The sequence below is a fragment of the Amblyomma maculatum genome, chromosome 6, assembly GCF_055883805.1.
Source record: "Amblyomma maculatum isolate TAMU_Amacu chromosome 6, ASM5588380v1, whole genome shotgun sequence".
NCBI classification, from domain to species: Eukaryota; Metazoa; Arthropoda; class Arachnida; order Ixodida; family Ixodidae; genus Amblyomma; species Amblyomma maculatum.
The window spans coordinates 36243599-36265263 of record NC_139349.1 but is presented as its reverse complement, the minus strand read 5'-3'; the positions used below and the strand labels follow the sequence as shown (position 1 = coordinate 36265263).

Sequence of the window (21665 nt, the reverse complement as noted above, 5' to 3'; positions counted from 1 at the left end):
CTCATCTCTGTGCCGTAACCGGCGCTCCCTTTCAAGCGCGTTTTCTTGTCTCTTCTTTCTCTCCCTCTATGATCCAAACCCAGACCTCTCGGTCGCGGAGCAGTGGGGTACATTGTGCCTGTTTTCGCTCATTTCTGAAGGTAGTGTAAGGAAAGCTGAGGATGCGGCTGCCCCTCGCGTTTGTTTTGCGTCGCAATGAATAAAGCCGGGCCGCCTGGCACTGACGTGTTGAAGTACAACAGTTACGAAGGCAGCGGAATCGTGAGTCTACTGATTATGATATTGTAGCTAAACGGTGCAAGAATCTAGAAGCACAAAGAATGAGGAAACATGCCAAGCGTACTCAGGAAACGGCTCAAGATACTGAGCGTCGTCGTGAAATGGAAGCCGAAGTGAATTGAACAAGCGTGCGGTATAAACTCCAGGACAACGGGCGGTGCGACAGCAAGCGAGGGAAAGGTATAGCAGGGATAAGCAGTGCTACGTACCTACTTCGCATTTGATTAACTATGCAAATCGGCTAATTTTTTTTTTTTTCAGACAAAATTGACATGAGTCTGAGGGAGGGTTCAATAAGTGGGAAAAGTTGAGATTATTTTTTTTCTTTTACGAGTCGCTCATACCGGCCATCAATCATCAAAGAAAGCACGCGGTCAGCCACGATCATGACGCCAGCTTTTAGCAAAGGCGCTTGTTGCTATCACACGTTTAAATGATTTTGTGGTAGCGAACAGCGCCCACAGCTAACGTATTGAAAAAAAAAAAAAAAAGGCTAGCGCAACGGGACGGGCCAGGGAGAGCGGAAGCCTTCACAGTATTGAAGTGCTTCAAAGTTCCTGACAGTGTGCGCAAAGCCAAGCTCATGACGAACCTGAGAAAAACCGTGGTCCTCACTTGGGCTGCAATTCGAATACAGACAACCATCATACAGGCGTGCATTATATAACATTATTTGGCGCAAATTGTTTTTGGTAGTTTTTTTAAGCCATTTTAATAATTCTAACTTTTGTTTAAGGGGGGACGCGGCCTTCGAAAGCCAAAAAATCGCGAAAAAATCGCGTTTTGGAAAATCACGTATTTGGGTAGAACGTGTTATAAACTATCTTTCCTGTAATTATCAGCGCGTAATTCATCGTAAAAGTGCTTCAAATTAAATATATAACGCCGCGGCAGCTCCTGCGCAGCGAGCGAGAGCTGAAAACAACTGTATTTCGCGCGAGCGCCATTTCCCAGTCGCTGAAGCGAGCGCCGCCATCTTGGCCTTGTTTTGTTTGTGAATTCTTGCGCTTTTTTTTCCCGGCACCACCGGCAGCGGAGGCGGCGCGGTATAGGCGTGGCTTGCTTGTGTATGGAAGGCTCGCGAGACCTTTCGAATTGCCCGCGGCTCAAAAGCGCAGCTGCGATTGGACAAGGCTTGCGCGCGGGAGGTCGCGCGTCTACTATTGGCTGCTGCGCGTGCGGTCACGTGGTCACCTCCGGCTGCTGCCAGGCTTGTCGTCTGCCGCAGCTTCATCGTCGCGGACATCTTTGTGTTTCGTTTTTGCCTTTCGCCATTTTTGCTATCGTTCATCGTTCTTTGTCGTGGAGTCCTAGCTTTTACGATCCGTCGCTACGTCTTCTGCTTGAACAGTTGCGGGATGCCGGGCAGAGGACCAACGCTGCTGTCGATACCGAGGCCGGTTTTGTTGCGCAAGTCGTGCACATTGCACATGGTCAGTAGTCATGGGTCGCACGTTTCCAAAGAAACGCAAGACTGAGACTGCGTTCGGAAAGCGAAAGCGCCGACCCCCTACTGCACGGAAGTCACGGAAGTCAGTGAAAGTGATCGCCGAGGAGCCGGACTCGTCGAATGGTGGTATGCGGGCGCCGGCATCGGACGCCAGCGTGCCGTACGGTGCCTCATCAAGTCAGCCGCCAAGCAGTGACAGCGATGTCGCCCTGGATCCTGGGACATCGACAAGCTACGGCAGCTTACCGGACAATGCAACGGAGTTGCGACGCAGGTCAGATTTATCAGAAGAGGACTGTTTTCTTGATGCTAGTGCTCAGCGTGAGGCTCTTCGACGCGACACTCAAGCCATTTCGGAAGTGACAAACGGCGCGTCAGCGGATGACTTCAATCAGCGCAGCTGTGCCGACGCTCCATGCGGTGGTCGTCGTACCATTCTAGAACACCGAGAGCCAAGTTTTGTGCCCGCGGAAACAGCGTAAGCGCGCGCAACCACTGTTCGCGAGTCGCTCGGTGCGATGTCGGCAACTGAGCGGAAGTTCACGCTAACCGCGCTGCCGGAATCCGATACAACGCCGGCATCAGAAGATGAGTTCGTAGTAATTCAAATGGGCGCTCTAAATTCGCTGATTAGGGATGCCCTCTGCCCGATTTGCCGGAAGCCAAGCCTAGCAGTAGACCGGGACACCTGACTTGGACTTGCTGTAAAATGGTGCTGAAGTGTTCTTGCGGTGTTATCAGTTCTCAGTGGTCCTCGCAAAGAAAGCAAGGTGCGAGGGTTTTCGACGTAAACCTCAGATCAATGCAAGCAATCAGGAGCATTGGCAAAGGGCCCACTTCTCTGAATGACTTCTGGGCAGTGATGAATGTATCACCGAGGACTGCACCAGAAGACATACCAAAAGCATTTGAAGAAAGTGCTCAAGCCAGCTGCTGAAGTGGCTGCACAAACAGTTTTTGCAGGTGCTGTAAAAGCTGTCAAGAATATATATGAAGAAATGGAAGTCAACTTCACTAAGAACATTACAGTTGTATACGATGGCACGTGGCTGACGCATGGGCACAGCTCGCACATTGTTGTAGGCTGTGTAATAGAATTTTACACGGGACTTGTGCTTGACTGTACAGTTTTATCAAACTTCTGCCTTGGGTGTGAAATAGGGCCACCTGAAAATGACCCTGCATTCCATGAATGGAAGAAGACTCACCAGTGCCAAAAAAACATCACTGTCAGCGCAGGACGAATGGAAGTTGAAGCCGCACTGCAGCTTTTTGGGCGCTCCCTTGACAGAAACGACTTCAGGTATACAAATGTAATCTGTGATGGAGACAGCCGCACCTACCTGGCCTTGTGCAATGAACAAACATATGGTTTCATACCTCTCACAAAGGAGGACTGTGTGAACCACGTTCAAAAAAGGATGGGCACAGCACTCCGCTCTCTTGTGAGCAAAGCCAAGAAGGGCGAGGCACTCGGTGGGAAAGGTGGCTTGACACAGGAGCTGATAAAGAGACTGACTACTTATTATGGCCTAGCCCTGAGAAGCAGTACAAATGTGGAAGAAATGCAGAGGGCAGTGATGGCAACACTACATCACATCGCATCCACAGGTGCTGAGCCCCATCACAATCTGTGCCCACCTGGTGCCCACAGCTGGTGCAGGCACCGTGCAGCTGAGGCAGAAGGCAAGCCACAACCTCCACACAAGTACAGTATTTCAAGCAGAGTTGTGCAAGCGCTGCTACCAGTCTACCAACGTTTGTCCGACCCTCATTTACTGGCTCGGTGTAGTGGCAAAAAGACACAGAACGCTGCTGAAAGTCTTCATTCAGTGATTTGGACATTGATATCAAAGCAGCAGCATGCCTCCCTCTTCACTGTAGAAGCAGCAGTATACGAGGCAGTTGCTAGGTACAATGCAGGCAACTTGCGAGCCTATACCAAGCTTTGCACTACACTGGGCGTAAAACCTGGTGCCCTTGCCCTTCGGAGGGCTGCGGAAAAAGACCAACAGCGAGCCAAAAAATCATCTCGTGTGCATGAACTCAAAGGGCAGAGACCCAAAAAGTCACGTGTTGGTTGGTTGGTTTGTGGGGTTTAACGTCCCGAAGCAACTCAGGCTATGAGAGATGCCGTAGTGGAGGACTCCGGAAATTTCGACCACCTGGGGTTCTTTAACGTGCACTGACATCGCACAGCACACGGGCGCCTTGCTTTTCGCCCCCATCGAAAAGTCACGTGTAACCAAAGACAGTGAAAACTACAGTCCTGGTTCCTTTTGAGTGTCGTGAACTGCTGCGAAAACTTTGAGTCGTTTTCTCAAAAGTGTGTTTTGGGCATTCTGTTTTGTCTGTGGAGAGGGTAGCGTGGGAATGCCTGGACCAATTTTGATTCTGTTTGTTTTTATGTATTCCCTGAAGTGTGCTTGAGGGTATGACAGTCTTCAATATCTGGTTGAGGGCTTAGTTTTTTTTTCTACAGCTAATTTTTGAATGACAAGTTCTGCCACAATTAGTAAAGATGAACATGATGTTCTGTGTAAAAAAAAATAAAGGGTTTAAAAAAATTTTGGAACTGTTGTACCCTGTAAGGCTCTTTTAAGCAAAGATTAAAACTGAAGGCAGCTCCCTGGCATGTTGCATTACAGTGGCAGGTTTTCCACCAGCGGCACACATGCAACATTTTGTAACTTGAAAACTATTCAAGGTATCATAATGAAACTCCATATTTCTTTATTTAAGGCACTTTTGAGTGTGGCTACCAAATTTCATTGCTCTAGGTCAAAGAACAAAAAAGTTAGCTCTGATCGCCACCTCCCCCCTTAATTTGAACATTTCTTCTGGTGCTATGAAGGCTGAAATAATACAAGTTTACTATACTCTGAAAATAGACCTAAATAACACTGACCGCAAAACAAGCATACTCACTTGAACGTGCCTCGAGAGAAGTGGCATGTAGTGCGGCAGTGAGACATAGTGGGGAATATCAGTGATCGCCGAAATGGTATACATTTCCGGGAATCTTTGATGCGAGACTGCCTGCACAAGAAAAAGGAGGGAAAAGGATAATGAACACAACAGGCCCAAAACACGACGCTGAGGGTCAACTTTGGCAGCAACACAAGGCAAGATAACATCGCCCCTCAATAACCCACCTAAAAAGGGCCGAAACTTAAGCAGGTCATGTGGAGTTTATTTTCGGGCTGGTCTCATCCAATGTCCACAAAGGTCTACAGTGTCAGGTGCTTGTTAATTTGTGCATTGCTGGAGTTACACCAGTCAATTCGCATGGGCTACCAAAGGGATGCCGTGAAGAGGTCCGTGAATATTTGGAAATTTCGGACTGCAAACAGAACCCCAGGTGGTCGAAATTTCCGGAGTTCTCCACTACGGCATCTCTCATTGCCTGAGTCGCTTTGGGACGTTAAACCCCACAAACCAAACCAAACCAGATTATTCTCCTGCAGAAGAACCCCACTGTTACATTCCCATGAGCTGCGTTTACCCGGCTGCTGCGTTTTTGCGAGCCGATCGCCTCTAAGCTCATACGAAAAATCCATGCAGTGCAAAACTTGGCTGTTACATCACAAACAGCGAGAGCTCTCCTGCACGCTACACCGCGAATGTCATTTTGCAACAGTGATCCACCCCATGACAGAATTCCAACAGCCTACACTTGAGCATGCATGGAACAGCGATGAGGCCAATGTCCATTGGCACTTGGCTGCCACAATGTTCGAAGGCTTCCGGCAAGTCTTGAATTTTGTTGCGACTCGTGGCGCAGTTCCATCTCCATGTGGCATGAGCCTGAAGGACTGAAGGCGCAAAATCGAAACTAAACTGCGGCAGGCAGCGCACTGTGCGCTTCGCAATTAACAGACCACTATGATTCACTCCTCATCCCCCATTCCTCCTCACTCCTAATCCCCCAGCAGCCTCGAGACATCCACGCAATAATGATTCCCGAATTGCATTTGAAGGCTAGCTTCGAGGAATATTTCAGAAATGTCAACCACGTTTTCCCTGTGGCCTGCCCCTTAAGAATGTAATTCGATTCATGTTCGAATATTTGTACACCCTTAGTTTTTACTCAGTGCCATTACAGCTTTACAAAAAATATACAACCACAGGAAAGCCAGAATGAAAACCAAAAGACAGGGGCAGCCCTTACCACGCTGGGTGGGAGAGCCAAGGCCAGTGGCGAGAACGGGTGGATCTGCGGTGGTGTTGGTGGGTGGTGGTAGTGGTGCTGGTGAATGTGGTGATGGAGATGGGCATGGCCTGCACTTGCCTCACCAGAACTACACAAAACACACAGCCAGTGCAACACCGAATTATGAACACAAAAAGTAAAAAAAAAATACTCTATCTCAGTTAGATGCTTGCAGCATTACTAAAGTTACGATAAGTGCAGGGGTCGACAGTCTGACAGAATGTAGTGCCACTACAAAGTCACCTTAAAGGTCCACAGAAACGGTCAGCAAGAAGCCAATGATAAACGTGTTCAGTGTGTAGAACAAACCCTTTTGAACATTAACCCAAAGTATAACTCCTTGGAACAAAGCCAGCGATTTACTTTAATTTCTAAAAACAATTATTTTTGAAATTCGCGGACAGAGAGGTTGTCGCTTGGCGGTGTCACATGGAACTATTTCTTTAACCCGTGACGTCACGGGCGAGCTAACTGGCAAGGCTGTTGGGCGTTTCTGGCTGTGACGTACCCCCAGTGTCAGCTTGGTTTCAGGGAACGTGCATATCAGGGAACGAGCATAGCGATTTATTTTTGATTATGATTGCTATACAAATAACATAGTCAACGGAATATGCACATTTCAGTGTTCTGCAGGTGTTGTTAATTAACATCATAATCAGCCTAATTATAGATTAACTAAATAAGGATAATATAAGAAAAACTGCTCAATACTTCTTGACAGTCCAAATCCGAGCTCAGCTTGTATTTATAATTAAAGAGCCATTGCTTCAGTCCACAGTCGAAGGTCCCGCCCGGTCAGTCATCCGAAAGTAAGCGCGTGCACGCAGGGCGCACTTTCGATGGCCCGCACAACGGAGAGAAATAGCACGCTGTGAAATCAAGATGACAGACAGAGATGGAAAAAGGCTAAAACAACTATAAAAACAACCTCCTTTGCTGCTGTTAGCCGCAAGCAAGGGCGCGGCAAGAGAGCAAACGCAGCGATCGAGTCATGTCATGTATCGACGGCGCGACCCCCTGAACGTGATGTGATGCGGTGTCGTAACAGAGACGCCAACAGAATAAAAATAAAAACCTGCAAAGCTGCGGTAGATGTTAAACAACACTTGAACCCATAACCGCACGCACGCGCCACGTGATTGCTTAGCGCAACCGCGCTCCCCAGCAAAGAAGGTGGCGGGGGTGGGCGCGGTCGCTCCGTATCAACACAACGAGGGGCGAAATGCGAACTTGTAGAAATACAGTGGAGACCACTTATAACGTAACCGCTTTTAGCGCGGAACCGGTTATAACGCGGGTTTTTCTGACTCCCGGTATTCGTACCATAGAACTCAATGTATAGGCAGACCGCATAATACGCAGGCGCGCGAACCAGAATACCGGTTATAGCGCGGTATTTGGGAGGCTGAAGGGCGCACTCCGCGCCCTTCGAGGGAGCGCAGTCCGCGGTGGAGAGCAGTGGTGGCAGTGGCCGCAGTGGCTGTTGGGCGGACGCGCGCGACGAAAACAGAGAGGGAGAAGGCAACCCCGAAGCACCCGACGAAAGGCAGGCGCGTACATCACCATGGTAACCATGGAGCATGTACGTCATGCTGGCAGCGCCCAATCCGAGCGTGCGCGGCACGGAGTGCGGCGTAGAAGCCGTAGCGCAGCCTTTATTTTTTTTTTCCCGGCCCGCCAGTCTTTTCGTTGTGTCCGTCGTCGTGACTTGTGCTACTTGTGCTGTTGATTCTGCTGTCATGGCGTCGGCGTCTGAGTCTTCAAGCGACGTGAAAAAGCGGCATGCTTTATCGCTCGAAACGAAGGAATGCATTATAAAGGACGTCGAGAGCGGGTTGAAGAAAGTGTCGGTGGCGGCAAAGTATGGCATATCCGACACAACCGTGTCAACTATTTACAAGAATCGGGAGAAGGTGCGGCAGCAACTGCAGCAAGATTCTTCTTCGCTGTAGCGAAAGAGAATTCGTGCGTCGAAGTATGAGGACGTGGACGCAGCACTTTTCAGATGGTTTCGAGAAGTGAGGGCTCAGAGCATACCAGTAAGTGGCCCCCTGCTCCAACAAAAAGCTAGGTGCCTCGGTGCTCTTCTAGGCCACGACGACTTTAATCCACTTAATGGGTGGATCCAACGTTTCAAAGACCGCCATGGCATCAGCTGCAAAGTTGTTTGCGAAGTGAACGACGAGTCCATCGCAGCCTGGCTCCGTTTAAATTTGGAACCTATGTTCTCGTCGTATGCGGACAGGGACATCTACAATGCTGACGAAGCTGGCTTATTTTACAACCTCCTGCCTAACCGCAGTCTCGCGCTGAGAGGCGAACCCTGCTCTGGCCTCAAGGCTTCGAAGGAGCGTATCACAGTGTTGTTTTGCGCAAATATGGACGGCACCGATAAGCGTCGCTTGTTCGTAATTGGCAAATCGGCGAGGCCGCGTTGCTTCAAAAAGAGTGAGTACCTGCCAGTGACATATAAAGCGAACAAAAAAGCGTGGATGACGCAAGAGCTTTTTACAAGCTGGCTTTGTAAGTTTGATGAAGATATGGTGGCAGAGAAGCGGCGGGTTGTGCTTATCCTTGACAATTGCACAGCTCATAACATCCAGCCAAAGTTGACTGCAGTCAACTTGAAATTTTTGCCTGCTAACACCACCGCTAAAAGTCAGCCCCTTGACCAGGGCGTCATCGCCACTGTAAAGGCACTGTACAAGAAACGCCTTTGCGAGAGAGTTCTGCTGAACATACAGCAGCAGCAGCCCCTCAAGGTGCATCTAAGGGGCGCAATTGACATGGTTGCTGCTTCGTGGTGGCAGTTGAAGGCCACAACGATAAGCAAATGCTTTCAGAAGGCTGGCTTCATGCGCAATGCCGAGGCTCTTGAAGCTGAGGAGCAGGGCGACGTTGTCAATGAGGCAGTCGACGGTGACGACGTGTGGTCCGGCCTCATTGAAAGCAACTTTGTTTCCGCGACAGAAACATTTAAAGAATACGTCGATGCTGACGAAAATGAGCTGGCTGTCTGCGAGGAAGTGAGCACGGACGATGCAATTGTCGAAGCGGTGCGCAGTGGCGTGGAGCTTGCGACCGAAGATGAATCTGACGACGACGATGTAGACCCGATGCCTGATGTGCCTTGCAAGGACGCGCTCGAATGCCTGAACAAAGTTAAAATTTACTGCGCGAAAAACAGCTTGAGCGATAAGGCGCTTCAGTGCTTAAGCTTTGTTGAAGACGAGATCGTTCGGAGTGCAGTGAAAAAACGCCGCCAGACGAAAATCACCGCATTTTTCTGCAGATAATTCACTTGTGACAAACATCGTTCCTGCTGAGTTGCAATTGTTTTGTGTGTGTGTGTGTATGTGAAATGTGCAATAAATTGTGTTTAAAAGGTAGGCTGCTCGATTTCACATGCGTAACAGCCTAAAAACGCGATGTTTTGGTTATAACGCGGTACCGCTTATAGCGAAGATTTTCGCAACTCCCGCGACTTACGTTATAAGCGGTCTACACTGTATATTACAGATGGCGCAGCCTGTCCAAGTGCGCCAGTTTCACGCTCAGGTGCGAAGTTTTGAACGCACGATAGAGAACGTACCGGTACGTCAGTGACACGGGGGAGGGGAGAGCGAAAACGTACCGGTATGTTCGTGACAGCGAAAGGGTTAAGCGCCGATATATCTGGTGTTGCAGAAGCTAGATCGAAAATTTTTGCGGGAGAATGATGAGTGGTTCAATATCTATCAGTGTTACGGCGTTGTTTACCCTTCTTGAGTGACCATTTCTGTGGACCTTTAAAGCATATGGGATGACACGCTTCAAAGTGAGCATTCACGAAATACTTTTTCCAATCAAACCCTTAACGTAACTCGATTTACACGCACTATTTCCAGAGTTCAGCGGTCGCAACAATTGCATATGCTGAAACCCTGTTTTCAGCATGGTGGCATGCTTCAAAGCAGGCAGCCTTGCTTCGCAGTTAACTCGTCGCTGCTATTGGGTTTTTATGGTTTCTTCATTGGTCATAAATAGTGCAAAGGGCATTGGCCTGATCTCACCTACAGCAACATCCATAGGTGCTAAATTATATCAAAGTTTTACTTCTGGTGAATATTTTGCCTCTCCCAGCGCAAAAGAAAAAATTCAGTTCATTGCAGAAAATTTTTTTGAAAAAATAAAAATAAAAAAAGACGGTGTGCATGAAGCTTGCGAATGCACAGCCCACTCGGGACTGGCAACAATGGGCCGGTGCAATGAATCTGGTTAGAGAATATTTTCCTCCTCCCCTGCTTGCTTTCGGCAAAATGGTCAATACTGCAGGGATGATGTGATGCCATCCCTGAATAAAACTAAACGACTAGTGAAGTCTAAAGAACTTTTTTAAATCCAAGATGGCACAAATGAGCGTGCCTAATGGCAGCGAGTGACTGGATGGCGTGAATTTACGAGAAGCAAAACAAACTGTGCTGCTGACCTATATTTTGGCACTGGAGGACTTCCAGTTATCGTTACCCATAGCAGGCACGCCAGAAGGGCAAGGGCACCACTGTTCTATGCAATTCAAGTCCAGGGAGCTTAGTTTGGGCAATCGCTGACTTTGCGGATCATATTTGACAGGAGCGAGCCCACCTACTTCCAAACTAACAAACGTCACTTGAAGAGTATGGCTGTAGGCCAGTTGGTGGGACATCGCAAAATTATAACTGCAGAAAAGATAGGACAGAGGCAAGGAGACATCACAAGGTGCCACTCACAACTAACATATATTGAAAGCACGCTTGGCTTATAAGGATCAGACACGTGTAAAGTACCAATAATCACTAAGTGGTGTTAGGATCGTGCTCTCAGCCACGGTTCGCGTGACTCCTGGAGTGGCCGACGACTGGAGTTGAGCGGGTGCAGACAAGCGACGGACGGCCCTTGAGGAGCTCCGAAGCTGTTCCGCCCAACACCAGCACATTGAGGAGAACCCTCGGCATTGGGCATGCCCAGACAAGCGAGCCAGATATCCTGGCACCTCAGTGACTGCCGGCACCATAGAGAAGCGACCGCCTCATCCCTCTCGTGCCGCGACGGGAGGCCAGCGCTCGCTATTGGGTCTCTTGGCACACTGCCAACTGCTGTGTTCGGATTGGGCAGTTTGAATGCCAACGGCTTTCTGGCCCATAAAAGAAGGCACCTGGCCGGTGGTCGAGTGAGATCGTCGTGAGCGACCACCTTCTCGGTGTGCTTCTCGGCTAGACGGGGTAAGGAGGCTTCTCCCTAGCCGGCGCTGTGCAAGGGTGTGTAACTAGTAGCTTTCAGCCCTTGTGCCAATGTCCTGACCCCTCTAACAACTGGTGGCAGCGGTGGGATCGTGAGGGGCTAGTCATCTGACATCTCACGGTGGGTGAGTGTAAACACGAGCATACGAAGGAAATGCACAATCGGTATTGGTTCTTTTGCATTTGTTTCTTACGTTTCCACTCACTTTAAGGCTGACTGTGTCTTTTTTCACTACTTTCATGCCATCTACGTCATGACTGCTTATTGTAACATTTTCATTTGCTCTGAGTGCTCATGTCTACACCCACTCATTTAGTGACTGGTGGCAGTTTATGCATACCTGATCCATACAAGTCGAGTGCGTTTTCAATAAATGTTAGCAGTCAGTACTGCCCTGCGGTGTCTCTGGTAACAAATGTCCCATGTTAGAGGCTTAAATGCTAACTGTGCTTCTAGTTAACAATATAAGTATTTTCGAATTATTGGATGCCAGATTAACAAGATTTTTTACTGTAGTTGTGGCTTCAGTCTATGCTTCTGCTTTTTCTCCATTATAAATGCATCTCAGAAATAACATCACCAAAGTTCATTTTTCGCAAGAGCTCTTAGAATGTGGAAAAGCTCAAGAAGTTTCATCACTTTTCTGCAGAAAACAACATTAGTCTGCTTAGTCTGACGTTTTTCTTCAGGGTCCCTCTTTCAGGAGAACAGATATCCCCAGCCTCGCCAAGGACTGCGCAACGGTTGCACTTGGCAGCGCAAGCGGAATTTACATTTCACGCGCAACCACTAAGAATTGCCGCACCTGGTGGGTGAGGCAATGACCACTTCAGCCTGCACATTAGGGTCCAGCACGACTGCTTCGCTGGCCACCTGGATGGGAGGTGGGCTCGCCTGGCAGCTGCCACTCGCTTCAGAGCCCGAGGCTGCTGCAGACCTGCTGCTCTCGTGACCAGTGAGGAGCGGGCCCGGCCCATCCCTCGTGGTCGGCACCATCAGCAGTCCAGACGGTGGAGCCCTGTCGGTGCTGCACATGAACACGGCCTCTGGTGGGGGTGGAGGTGGCACCGGAGGAGGCACTGCAGCAGCAACAGCAGCAACTGCGGCAGCAGCAGCCGCCGCCCGCTGGGCGTCCATCATCCGCTGAAGCGCGAGGGCCTCCTGCTGCCTGAAAGATGAGCAACGACGAAAAGACACTTTCCTTCCTGAGTGCAACACCAACTGTCAAGGTTGCGATATAATGTACTGTATGGAAACACAAACTCCCGAGCAGTTTAGTGGCAAACCTTGGTAAACAACATGGGTCACTCACCACGGGTTTGCCTCGTGTTGCATGCCCTTCTCAACCAGCAAATGCAGCACATACAACCGCTGGTATTCATACTTACTCGTGCGTACAAAGCAGGCACACTTAACATAACTGTTTCCTATGTTTCGTTTATATGTCGATAATAGGGAGTTATAGCATAGCACGATCCGCTACTGTGATCAGCTTCCGCATGCTGTCCATACGGACAAGCCAGCACGATCTGTTACAACGGGCCCGGCCGCCAGTGCGGGCGCATTGACTGGTGCCAATGTGGTAGGCGTGCGCACCACCGGGGAGCATGCAACTCACTCAAGCCGATCACCGCAAGTGCAATGGTGCCCATAGAAGCAGATCGTATTAAGCTGTAACCCCTATAGCCCTCCGGTTAGAATATCTCGACCAGTCGTGCCTACGCAATGTCCATGCTACTCCACAAGGTACTGTGAAAAAGCTCCATGTCGCGAATGAATGTGCGAAGCAATAACATTCAGTTTCAGTTTTCATGGTTACCGACGGTAGCAATGACCGCGAGATAGAACTCACGGGAAAAACACAAGCGGAGCGAGTTCCTACCTGAGTTCCTACTTCATTACGATGTCACATCTAGTCATGTTTGGTAACTGAAGCTAATGTCACCAAGACATCACATCCAGTCAAGACCGATGACCCAACCAGGCGATTCCCGTAATACGAAGCTGACCGCGCCAGGCGTCCTTCCAATCCAGGCATCCGTGTTGCGCCTTTCCTTTGTAGCTTCCTCGAACAATACACCACACAGCATACAGAAGCAGATGCAGTACGGCAGGCATCAGCGGTATTTCAAACAAAGGTTTTTGCCCCATCACACTTTAGCAGTAAAGTGCTTGCTAGAATTTTTAGTTTCATGTATATGCAGAGTTCTCGTGCGCAAACTTGAGATGTCTACATCCCCTACGCACGTCATTTGGAACCCTTATAGTTACACGTACGTGACACATGCTGCACACTGCTTGCAGTGCCAAAAGCGCACAGCTTTTTTGTGGCTTTGCCAAGACAGATCCCACATCTATAAGCATCTCCCTGTGCGAGGGGCCTGTGTGCGAGGTGGATGAGGTTCGGGCCTTGGGCCTCCATATTCACCTTTTGCTCAAAGCAGACACTACAATCGCTAAACATAAGGGTCTTAAAAAAATATTTTTTATTTGCTGATAGATTCTGATGAAAGTTGCACCAGTCATGCAGCTTTTTGTGCTGATTTCAAATATACACATACATTTTCTGTAAACTCTTTAGTTTTGAAGATATTGAGCATGTTATGTTCCTTGTTTGGAGGTGAGCTATCAGTAAAACTACAGGAGTTACAATGAAAACTGACGTATCAAATCAATTTAGAACACACAGGGAATGCAAAAATCAAGATTGAATGTTCTAGTCCCATTTTAACCAAAGTTACAACCTTGTCAAAGTTCAGAGACCAAAAAGCCACCTGGACACTCCAGAAAACATGCAGTTTTTAAAAACTTCCCTCATTAAATACCACAAATTCATTTATATGTTTACACTGTACATGAGTTTACCTTTCTGGTGCAAAAGGAGTTATAGCAATATCATAAGTAGAACCAGAGATATCGCACCTCCAGACATATACCGTCCTGAATATTTTGATTTCGAGAAATTGAAGAAAAACGTGTTGACAAATTTTTGAAGCACCAAAGCTAACAGTAACTCATTAAAGTGGGTTCTGACTAGCTTCTGATGTCAATGCACCTTTTACCATCGATATAATTTGCCCTCAAAGATTGAAATTCCCGGCGAATGGAACGCATGGTCCGGAGGCCGCCACCAAGACGAGTGCGTTTGCATCGTGACCTCCGCAAAAGTTGGTGCCAAGTTCTGGCGCGCGATCGCCATTCTCACGTTCACGCTGTAAACGCAGTCTGTCTGAAACTAGTGATAAACGACCATTGCTCGTCTTGCACCGCGAAGCATTCAGAAGCCAGTTTATTTCGACAGGATTTGGGATTCCGCGCAATCTTTTTCTCTATGTTCCGCGTGTCGCGAGACGCTGCTTTACGACTGCCGCTGCGGCTGGTCGCGGCGGCACTGCCTCAAAGGGCGATCTCTCCTGGCACTGAAAGCTGCACTTGCTCATCTACACCATCACGATTCCGTACGCGGCAGGTCGTGCCGCTCCTAGCTATCGCACTGAGCATGACCAGCTTTGCTACGCCATTATCAGGCCATCGCGGACTCGACGCGGAGCGTCGGCGCTTCGTCATTGATTGCAGATAACCAGATGCTGCGATGCAGCGTCCCCGGCGCTTTTATCTCCTCTCGCTACTTTTTTAGGCTAATAACGAAGCGTGAATCTTAATATTGCGCATTTCGCGTTGTGGTTACGATGAGGGAATGGTGCTAGGCCGACTAGGCCTAAAGGAGAGACCTTCTCAAAATGGCGCCGGACCGCGAACAGTCGACGCCACCAGCCAACCAAAGCTAGCCATTTTGCTCACGTGCGATGAGAGACAATAGCAAAGTGTGTTTCACACGATTTTGTTCCTTTGCTTTCCGCATCGGTGGGCTCGCTATGGCCGCCAACCTAGATATAGGAATGGCCTAAATCGCGGTCTTTTGTACGACACCAATATTATGCTCGCGGATCGCATATTTCTCGAACTGCGGGAGATCGAAATTCGATGCCATTTGACCTCAGTTTGAAGGGCCACACACGCAGATTCTCGTCTTTGGAACGCTGTAATGCGCAAATTAGGCGATATTTTTCAGCGAAACTTGAGAGGCAGCTGCGCAAAGATCTCAGAATCGCGAAAACGAGAAGATTAAAAATCCAATTTTCTGACCGATTTTCGGCCGCAAAGACCCGGGTCCCCCCTTAAGCACACTGGGGACATGGTGGGCCACATGCTGCGGAGGGTATCGAAACGGCACAAGGGTCTCTGGAGACGCGACGCGCTCCGTCTCGCGCAGGCCCACGTTACCAATCGCATTCTATATTCTACACCGTATCTACACCTTAGCGCAGCCAATGTGCGACAACTCGATGTCATCATTAGAAAAGTGATGAAGCGGGCATTGGACCTCCCAATCACAACTTCCACGGACCGACTTCTCGGTCTAGGGGTGCTTTGCCCCTTCCAGGAGTCGTGGGAAGCCCATACTGTTAGCTAGTACACACGCTTGGCGCAGACGGGGCCAGGACAATGTCTGCTCAAGCGCCTCAAAATCGCACCACCTTGTTTTCCGGAGGAGCAAACTTGCCCTATCCCTGAGGGTTGGTGACACAAGCTGTGGGTGGACTCTGTCCCACGCAATATGAATCCAGACTTTCCCGAAGAGTGTTGCTTAGCTCGAGCGCGTGCGCTGCACTCTAAACACGGCTCCGAACCAGGGGTTCACTACGTCGATGCGGCTGGTCCGACCCACTCGGGCCACTACATGGCGGCGGTAGTGCACCGCAATACACAGGTCAATTGGCTCTCTTTCCGAGCCGAGAGTGCTTATCGGGCCGAGGAAGTCGCAATTGCCCACGCTACTTCTGACCCCCAATGCCGAACGCTCATCACCGACTCAGGATCGCCTGCGAAAGTTATATGCGTGGTGAGGTGGGCACTGGCTCACTGCTGGCTTTACAATGCGGTCAGCGAAGTGGAACCCCAGCCTAGGCACATCGTGTGGGCGCCAGCCCATCAAGGGCTACCAGAGAACAAAGCGACAAACACCGCTGCCTGTGCACTTATCCTCTGGGCACCAAACCTCCGATCCCCTGATGACGAGCTAGGCTAACCGCTGCTGCAGTTCCGAGAAATTATTGAGGACTGCAAAGCTCGGCACCAACGGTACCCACCTCCGGCGAAGGAGCTGTCGAAGGCCAACGAAAGCATTCTGCGACAGCTGCAGACCAACACTTTCTGGTGTCCGGCCCAGGCTGCCCACTATGACCTAAATATTAAACCCGAATGCCCACACTGTGAGAGAGTCGTTGCTCTCTATCCCACATGATGTGGGCATGTCAATCTAGTCCCCACTTTCCTCCCCATCCCAACCCCACTGAATAGGCTTGGAAGGCCTCCCTCCTCGAATGCTCCTCGGTCGAGGACCAAAAGACCCTGGCCTGTCGTACTCCCGAGGTGGCTGGCACTTGCTGTGGCCTGGACTGGGGCTGTTGACCAACTGAGGCTGGCGTTCATCATCTTCGCCGGCTCGCGTCCTCTCATTAAAGGAAATAAGACGTTTCACAAGGAAGCAGCGAAAGCTAGGCTGTAAACAGAAGGAGACACCTTTTTCACTATGCTATGGCATGTATTGTTTGGAGGGAGCCAGGGATTGAATAAGGTAAGGTAGCCCATTCGCCATGAGATGGGATAAAGAAGTGAAGGCTACAGTGAAAGCTAGGCACGAAATGGTAGGCTACCATTTCGTCCCTAGCCTTCACTGTAGAGTGATACAGACACTACTGTAGCCTCTCTGGTCTCGCCTCATACCAAGCGATCATGAAATGTGGATTGTCACATACACGGGAGGCATAATCGAGGTTTTACTGCAGCTGGACTGCTTCGTGCTAGCACTTACCTCTGTACATACAGGGTATGTTGGTACATGCAGCGCCTATGCATCTCTTGCATCCTCTGCTGGGTCTGAAACAAGTGACAATGGTTTGTTAAGTCCAAAAAAAAAAAAACATGAAGCTTTTTCCTCCTAGAACAGGTATATTAGGCTTTCTCCATCCTATCTAAGTTGAATTTTCATTCATACAGCTGAGCCTAGATTTTCATGCACAATGCGCACACTATACTTGCGTTCCACAATTATGCCCACTAAGTTGAAGTTAGAAATGCCGTATTTACTCCCGCAATGAATGCACCCTGAACCTTATCAGTCAAAAATGCAATTGTTTTTTTTCCAGCATAATAAATGTACGTCTAACTTGGGTCCTTTGCAGTCCCACGAATGGCCATGGTGTAGATTTCCCAGTTCACTCGATCTGGCTGACATCCCCCCCCCTCAAAAAAGGAGCAGCAGCCAGGTGTCGCCTCCTCACTTTATCTCTTACCCCTTCCGCAGTCACTTCCCTCCAATACGAAAATTTAAGGAGTATGCAGTCAAGCATTGGAATTGTGCTACCATTTTGGAATAGACGAAGTCTGCATACGCTGCTGGAGGAAGGAACAGGAAAAGCTGAGCGCTACGAATCTTTAGGGGACCAAAGACCAGAAACCTTCCTGCGGTGGAAGAAGAGGTCCTAGACATTATGTCTGGAACCTGCGAAAGAACTGCGTTGTTGCGCACTAAATGATGAAGACGCACGCACGAGCCATAGCCAGGAAGTACTGTATTGTGACCAGCGCTTTCAAAGCGAGTAATAAATGGACAACATGTTTCATCCGGCGCAACGAACTGTGCGCACATCACATTGTCAGCGACTGCTACGAAGAAAAGGTGTGAACTTCCACAAGTTTGTGATAGGCCCTGCGGCGGGACAGAAAATTTATTCTCTCTCAAACAAGGAATGCCAACCAGACACCAATCAACTTCGACATGCCGATGAGCAGGACAGACAGCGAAAGTGAAGCGTGCAGCCTGCTCGTCAAAAGAACAGGCGCCGAGGAGCAGCAATTCACAGTAATGCTGGGTATCACGGCAGACAGCAGGAAGTTGCCACCGTATGTCATCTTTAAGAGGAAAACTGTACGAGCCCATAGTGTGTACCACTTGTACATAGACTGCACCCCGACACCGACCAGCAAAAACTAAGGCCGTCCATCAAGCTGGTATGCTCCTGGATCTTGGACATAAGGCGCTCGCTGCCAGCTGACTTGACCGCAAAGAGATTTAAAAAGACTGGAATTACAAAGGTGTTGGTCGGCAGCTAGGATCACCAGTTGTGGAAGTATGATGTGGATGCAGCCAGCAACCTGGATGAGGTCTAGCGATTCAGTCGAAGAGTGAAGTGACATAAAAAAGCAGTTTGCCTATAGTGTACACATAATTTACAGAAAAAAAGTACGCTATCAACGCATTTTTTGCTCATCTTGAAAAGTCTTCGTAAAATTTACCCCGCCGTATATTAAATGCACCCCCCCCCCCCCAAAATCTGCTTAGATTTTTCGGAAAAAGGATGCACTCATTACACAAGTATGTATGGTACTACAAATGCATACAACTCTAGTGAATTCAATTTTTTTCTCACATAAACCAAAGGTTTGTCCACCAGCCCGAATGAACTCATTCACACTAACAACATGCCTTGAAGTACGAGAGCCCATGTCAACAGGAGTGCCTTTAGGCAAGGAATATTTTGTATAAGCTAACTAGGCAACAAACCAGCACTAACAAAAAAAAAAAAAAACCTAAACCAAGTTGTGACGTCCCTGCTGTGCCTAGTTCCCACACCCACACAGTTCAACCACTCAGCTGACTTAAAAGTCATGTTTTAGCCACAAAGGCTGAAAGTTTGGCGAAGCGACTTGGTATGTCTGCTTTCAAGTAGCCTTCAAAGGCTTTGGAAAGCCTACAAATTCCGCAGCTTTGCCGCAGTGTTCATAAATAGCTTTAAAAAACTTTTCAAACCCTGCCTCCCCTATCAGGGTGTCTAGCAAACCACTATTTTCAAAATCCCTTGAGTTTTCCAGTTTTCTCCGATTATTTCAGTTCAAATTCCGTGACGAGAGAAGAGGCTAAAAAATGTAGCTGCTGATGATAATGAGCATAGACTAATAATCCCTAACAAAAAGCTATTTATTAATCGCATTCTGCAGTTTAGAATAGTAAAAAGGCTGTCATTAGTGTTAATGGGCTTCAAGAACGTCAAAAGCTTACTGAAAATTAAGAGCCCATTTATGCCAGCCTCAGAGCACACGAGCCGCCTACCTTGAAAACAGCCGAGCCAATCCAATCCAATATGGCGACGTGCGCTTGGCAGCACTAGAGTTCTTGAGCACTGTAGCAGCACAGCTCGCCGATTGCTTTCGCACTGGCCGCTGCCGGCGCGGTTATTCCTGCTTTTTTGTCGCTTACTACTCTACCCCCCTCATGTGCGCATTGGTTCAACTAGTGTGGCAGCTCAGCCATGTGCTGGCATCAAAGTAATCGCGCCTCGTACTGCGGCGCGACCGCCGTGGGGGCTGTGGCTGGTGAGAAAGCAAAAAACGGTATGAATGATATACTTGCTGCGCGCCAGCTTAAAATGAAAATACAATGCAGAATATACCGTACCATTTTCCCCGACATGGCGAAATTTTTTATGGTTTTCCCGACATTTCACTGATATCTCCCAGTGTATAAAATTTCCCTGACAATTCCCTGTTTTCCCAGTTGCTAGACACCATGCCTGTTGCAGTTAAAGCAATTCTTCCCCGCCAACAGCATAGCCCCACGAAAGAGGGGGCATTCTCACCTGCCATAGCCTAGAGTGCGCTGGGTTCATGCGTGCGAACACAGCGGCCGAAGAAGCTTGCGGATATTCATGATGCGTGGCCGGTGGTGCAGTATTGTAGCTCGTGTACGGAGAGCTCGACTGTGACAGCGCCAGGCTCAGGGCAGGGCCCAGGTTCGGCACGGTGGTCAGGGGTGGAGGAGGAGGAGGAGGAGGAGGGTTGGGAGGGGTCGCCAAGTAGCCTAGGTGGGAACTCACTGGCGCTGTTGAGAGACCGGTAAGGGTAGCAATCAACAAAATTTGTGTCACGAATGTCAAGGCATGTTTGCACAAACTTCACAAGGACAAGCAACAACAGACTGAGCGAGGAGCAAGCATGTCGCGAGAAATGTAAGCCTGTACAAATATTCAGTCAAACAGTCACACAGTCACATACTCAATACAGCATAGACTGCTTTAACACAGGCCACGAAGGCAGACAAAATCCACACTATAACGAAATCATTAGAGACATTTAGTTTAGCGCTACCACTTACCGCGGCCGTCTACCACTACCATGCGCCGTGAGCACAGCATGCGCCGATTAATTCCTGCGTAGAGTCCGCCTGAATTTGACAGGAACGTGGCGCCATCTGTCGCCCTCAGGGCACATGTGTACTGACGCTCGCGCAGTAGCGGTAGATGGTAGCGCTAAGCTAAATGTCTCTATTATTTCTTCAGGTTAAAATACATGCCAAATGGGTAGCTCACCCTTTCAAAAACGGCTTATATGTTCAAAAGGGTGGCTTTTTGGGCTTGTTGGTGCGTGAACATAGCGAGACTGTAGCGCAAAGCAGACAGGACACACGAGAAGAACGAACAACACGAGCGCTAACTTCCAACAATCTTTATTTCAGACATGCAGCACATTTATACGCCAAAGATAGGAAATCACTTGTGCTGACAGTATCACCGCCGGAGAAAAGAGAGTTCTTTATCGCATAAACTAATAGACGGAGTGCTAACACAAGTCTCTCCGCAAGCATTTATCTTCTCAGCTTCAATTATCATTCGCGTGGTCATGTCAAAATTTCTTGCTAGCACAACTGTTTGTTCCAAGTACGGTTTGCAAGTTTTCGATTCACAAGAAAGAATATGATCAACAAGAGTACTACCCTTCCCATTCTTGACGTTACGTGCGTGTTCCATTAATCGCTGATTTAGGCACCCTCCTGTCTGTCCGATGTAGTGGCCACCGCATGATAAAGGTATCTTGTACACAACACCTTCAATGCAACTGACGTAAGGCTTCAGATGACGAGTCGTGCAAGCTCGTGCTCCGTTACTGTTTGATTTGCCAATCTTGCACAAGGAAGCGAGTTTTTTTGGAGCTGAAAATACGACAGTTGTGTTTGCCCTACGTCCAATTCTCTTTAGATTATGTGAAATTCTGTGCATATACGGCATAACAACAAAGCGTTTTCTTCCATCGGACAACCGAGGCTGTTGACACTGATTACTATTGAATTTTCTCAGAAGTTTCTCGGCGACAGATACCTGGACATCGGCAGGGTACCCAGCATTAGTCAACCTTGTGGATTGCTCTTTAAAACTTTCAGTTATCTTGTGGGTACACAACTTTTTCAGAGGGTTCTGGAAACACATGCTGACGATGGCTCTTTTTACGAGTTTTGAATGTGCGGAATGATACGGCAGTACAGGTTTATTACTGCGAGGCTGGTAGGCCCAGCAAATGCGATAAGGGTGGAAGGTGAAGATGAGGTCTAAAAACCTGATAGTGTCATTT

General features: G+C 48.7%; 1 protein-coding gene and 1 pseudogene across 2 annotated transcripts in view; one reads left to right on the top strand and one right to left on the bottom strand.

Annotated features, from left to right (window-relative positions):
- The window catches only part of LOC146185516 (uncharacterized), a 72937-nt gene that overhangs the window by 12836 nt on the left and 38436 nt on the right, over nucleotides 1-21665 (bottom strand). For both annotated transcript variants that reach the window (XM_084606465.1, XM_084606466.1), the window contains exons 10-14: nucleotides 19901-20142; nucleotides 17077-17141; nucleotides 12007-12369; nucleotides 5901-6030; nucleotides 4658-4768 (exon numbers count right to left, since the gene is read on the bottom strand). In XM_084606465.1, the coding sequence (XP_084462591.1) occupies nucleotides 4658-4768; nucleotides 5901-6030; nucleotides 12007-12369; nucleotides 17077-17141; nucleotides 19901-20142 (911 nt within the window). The remainder of the gene's footprint in view (nucleotides 1-4657; nucleotides 4769-5900; nucleotides 6031-12006; nucleotides 12370-17076; nucleotides 17142-19900; nucleotides 20143-21665) is intronic.
- Nucleotides 1695-3831, top strand: LOC146185517 (uncharacterized; annotated as a pseudogene).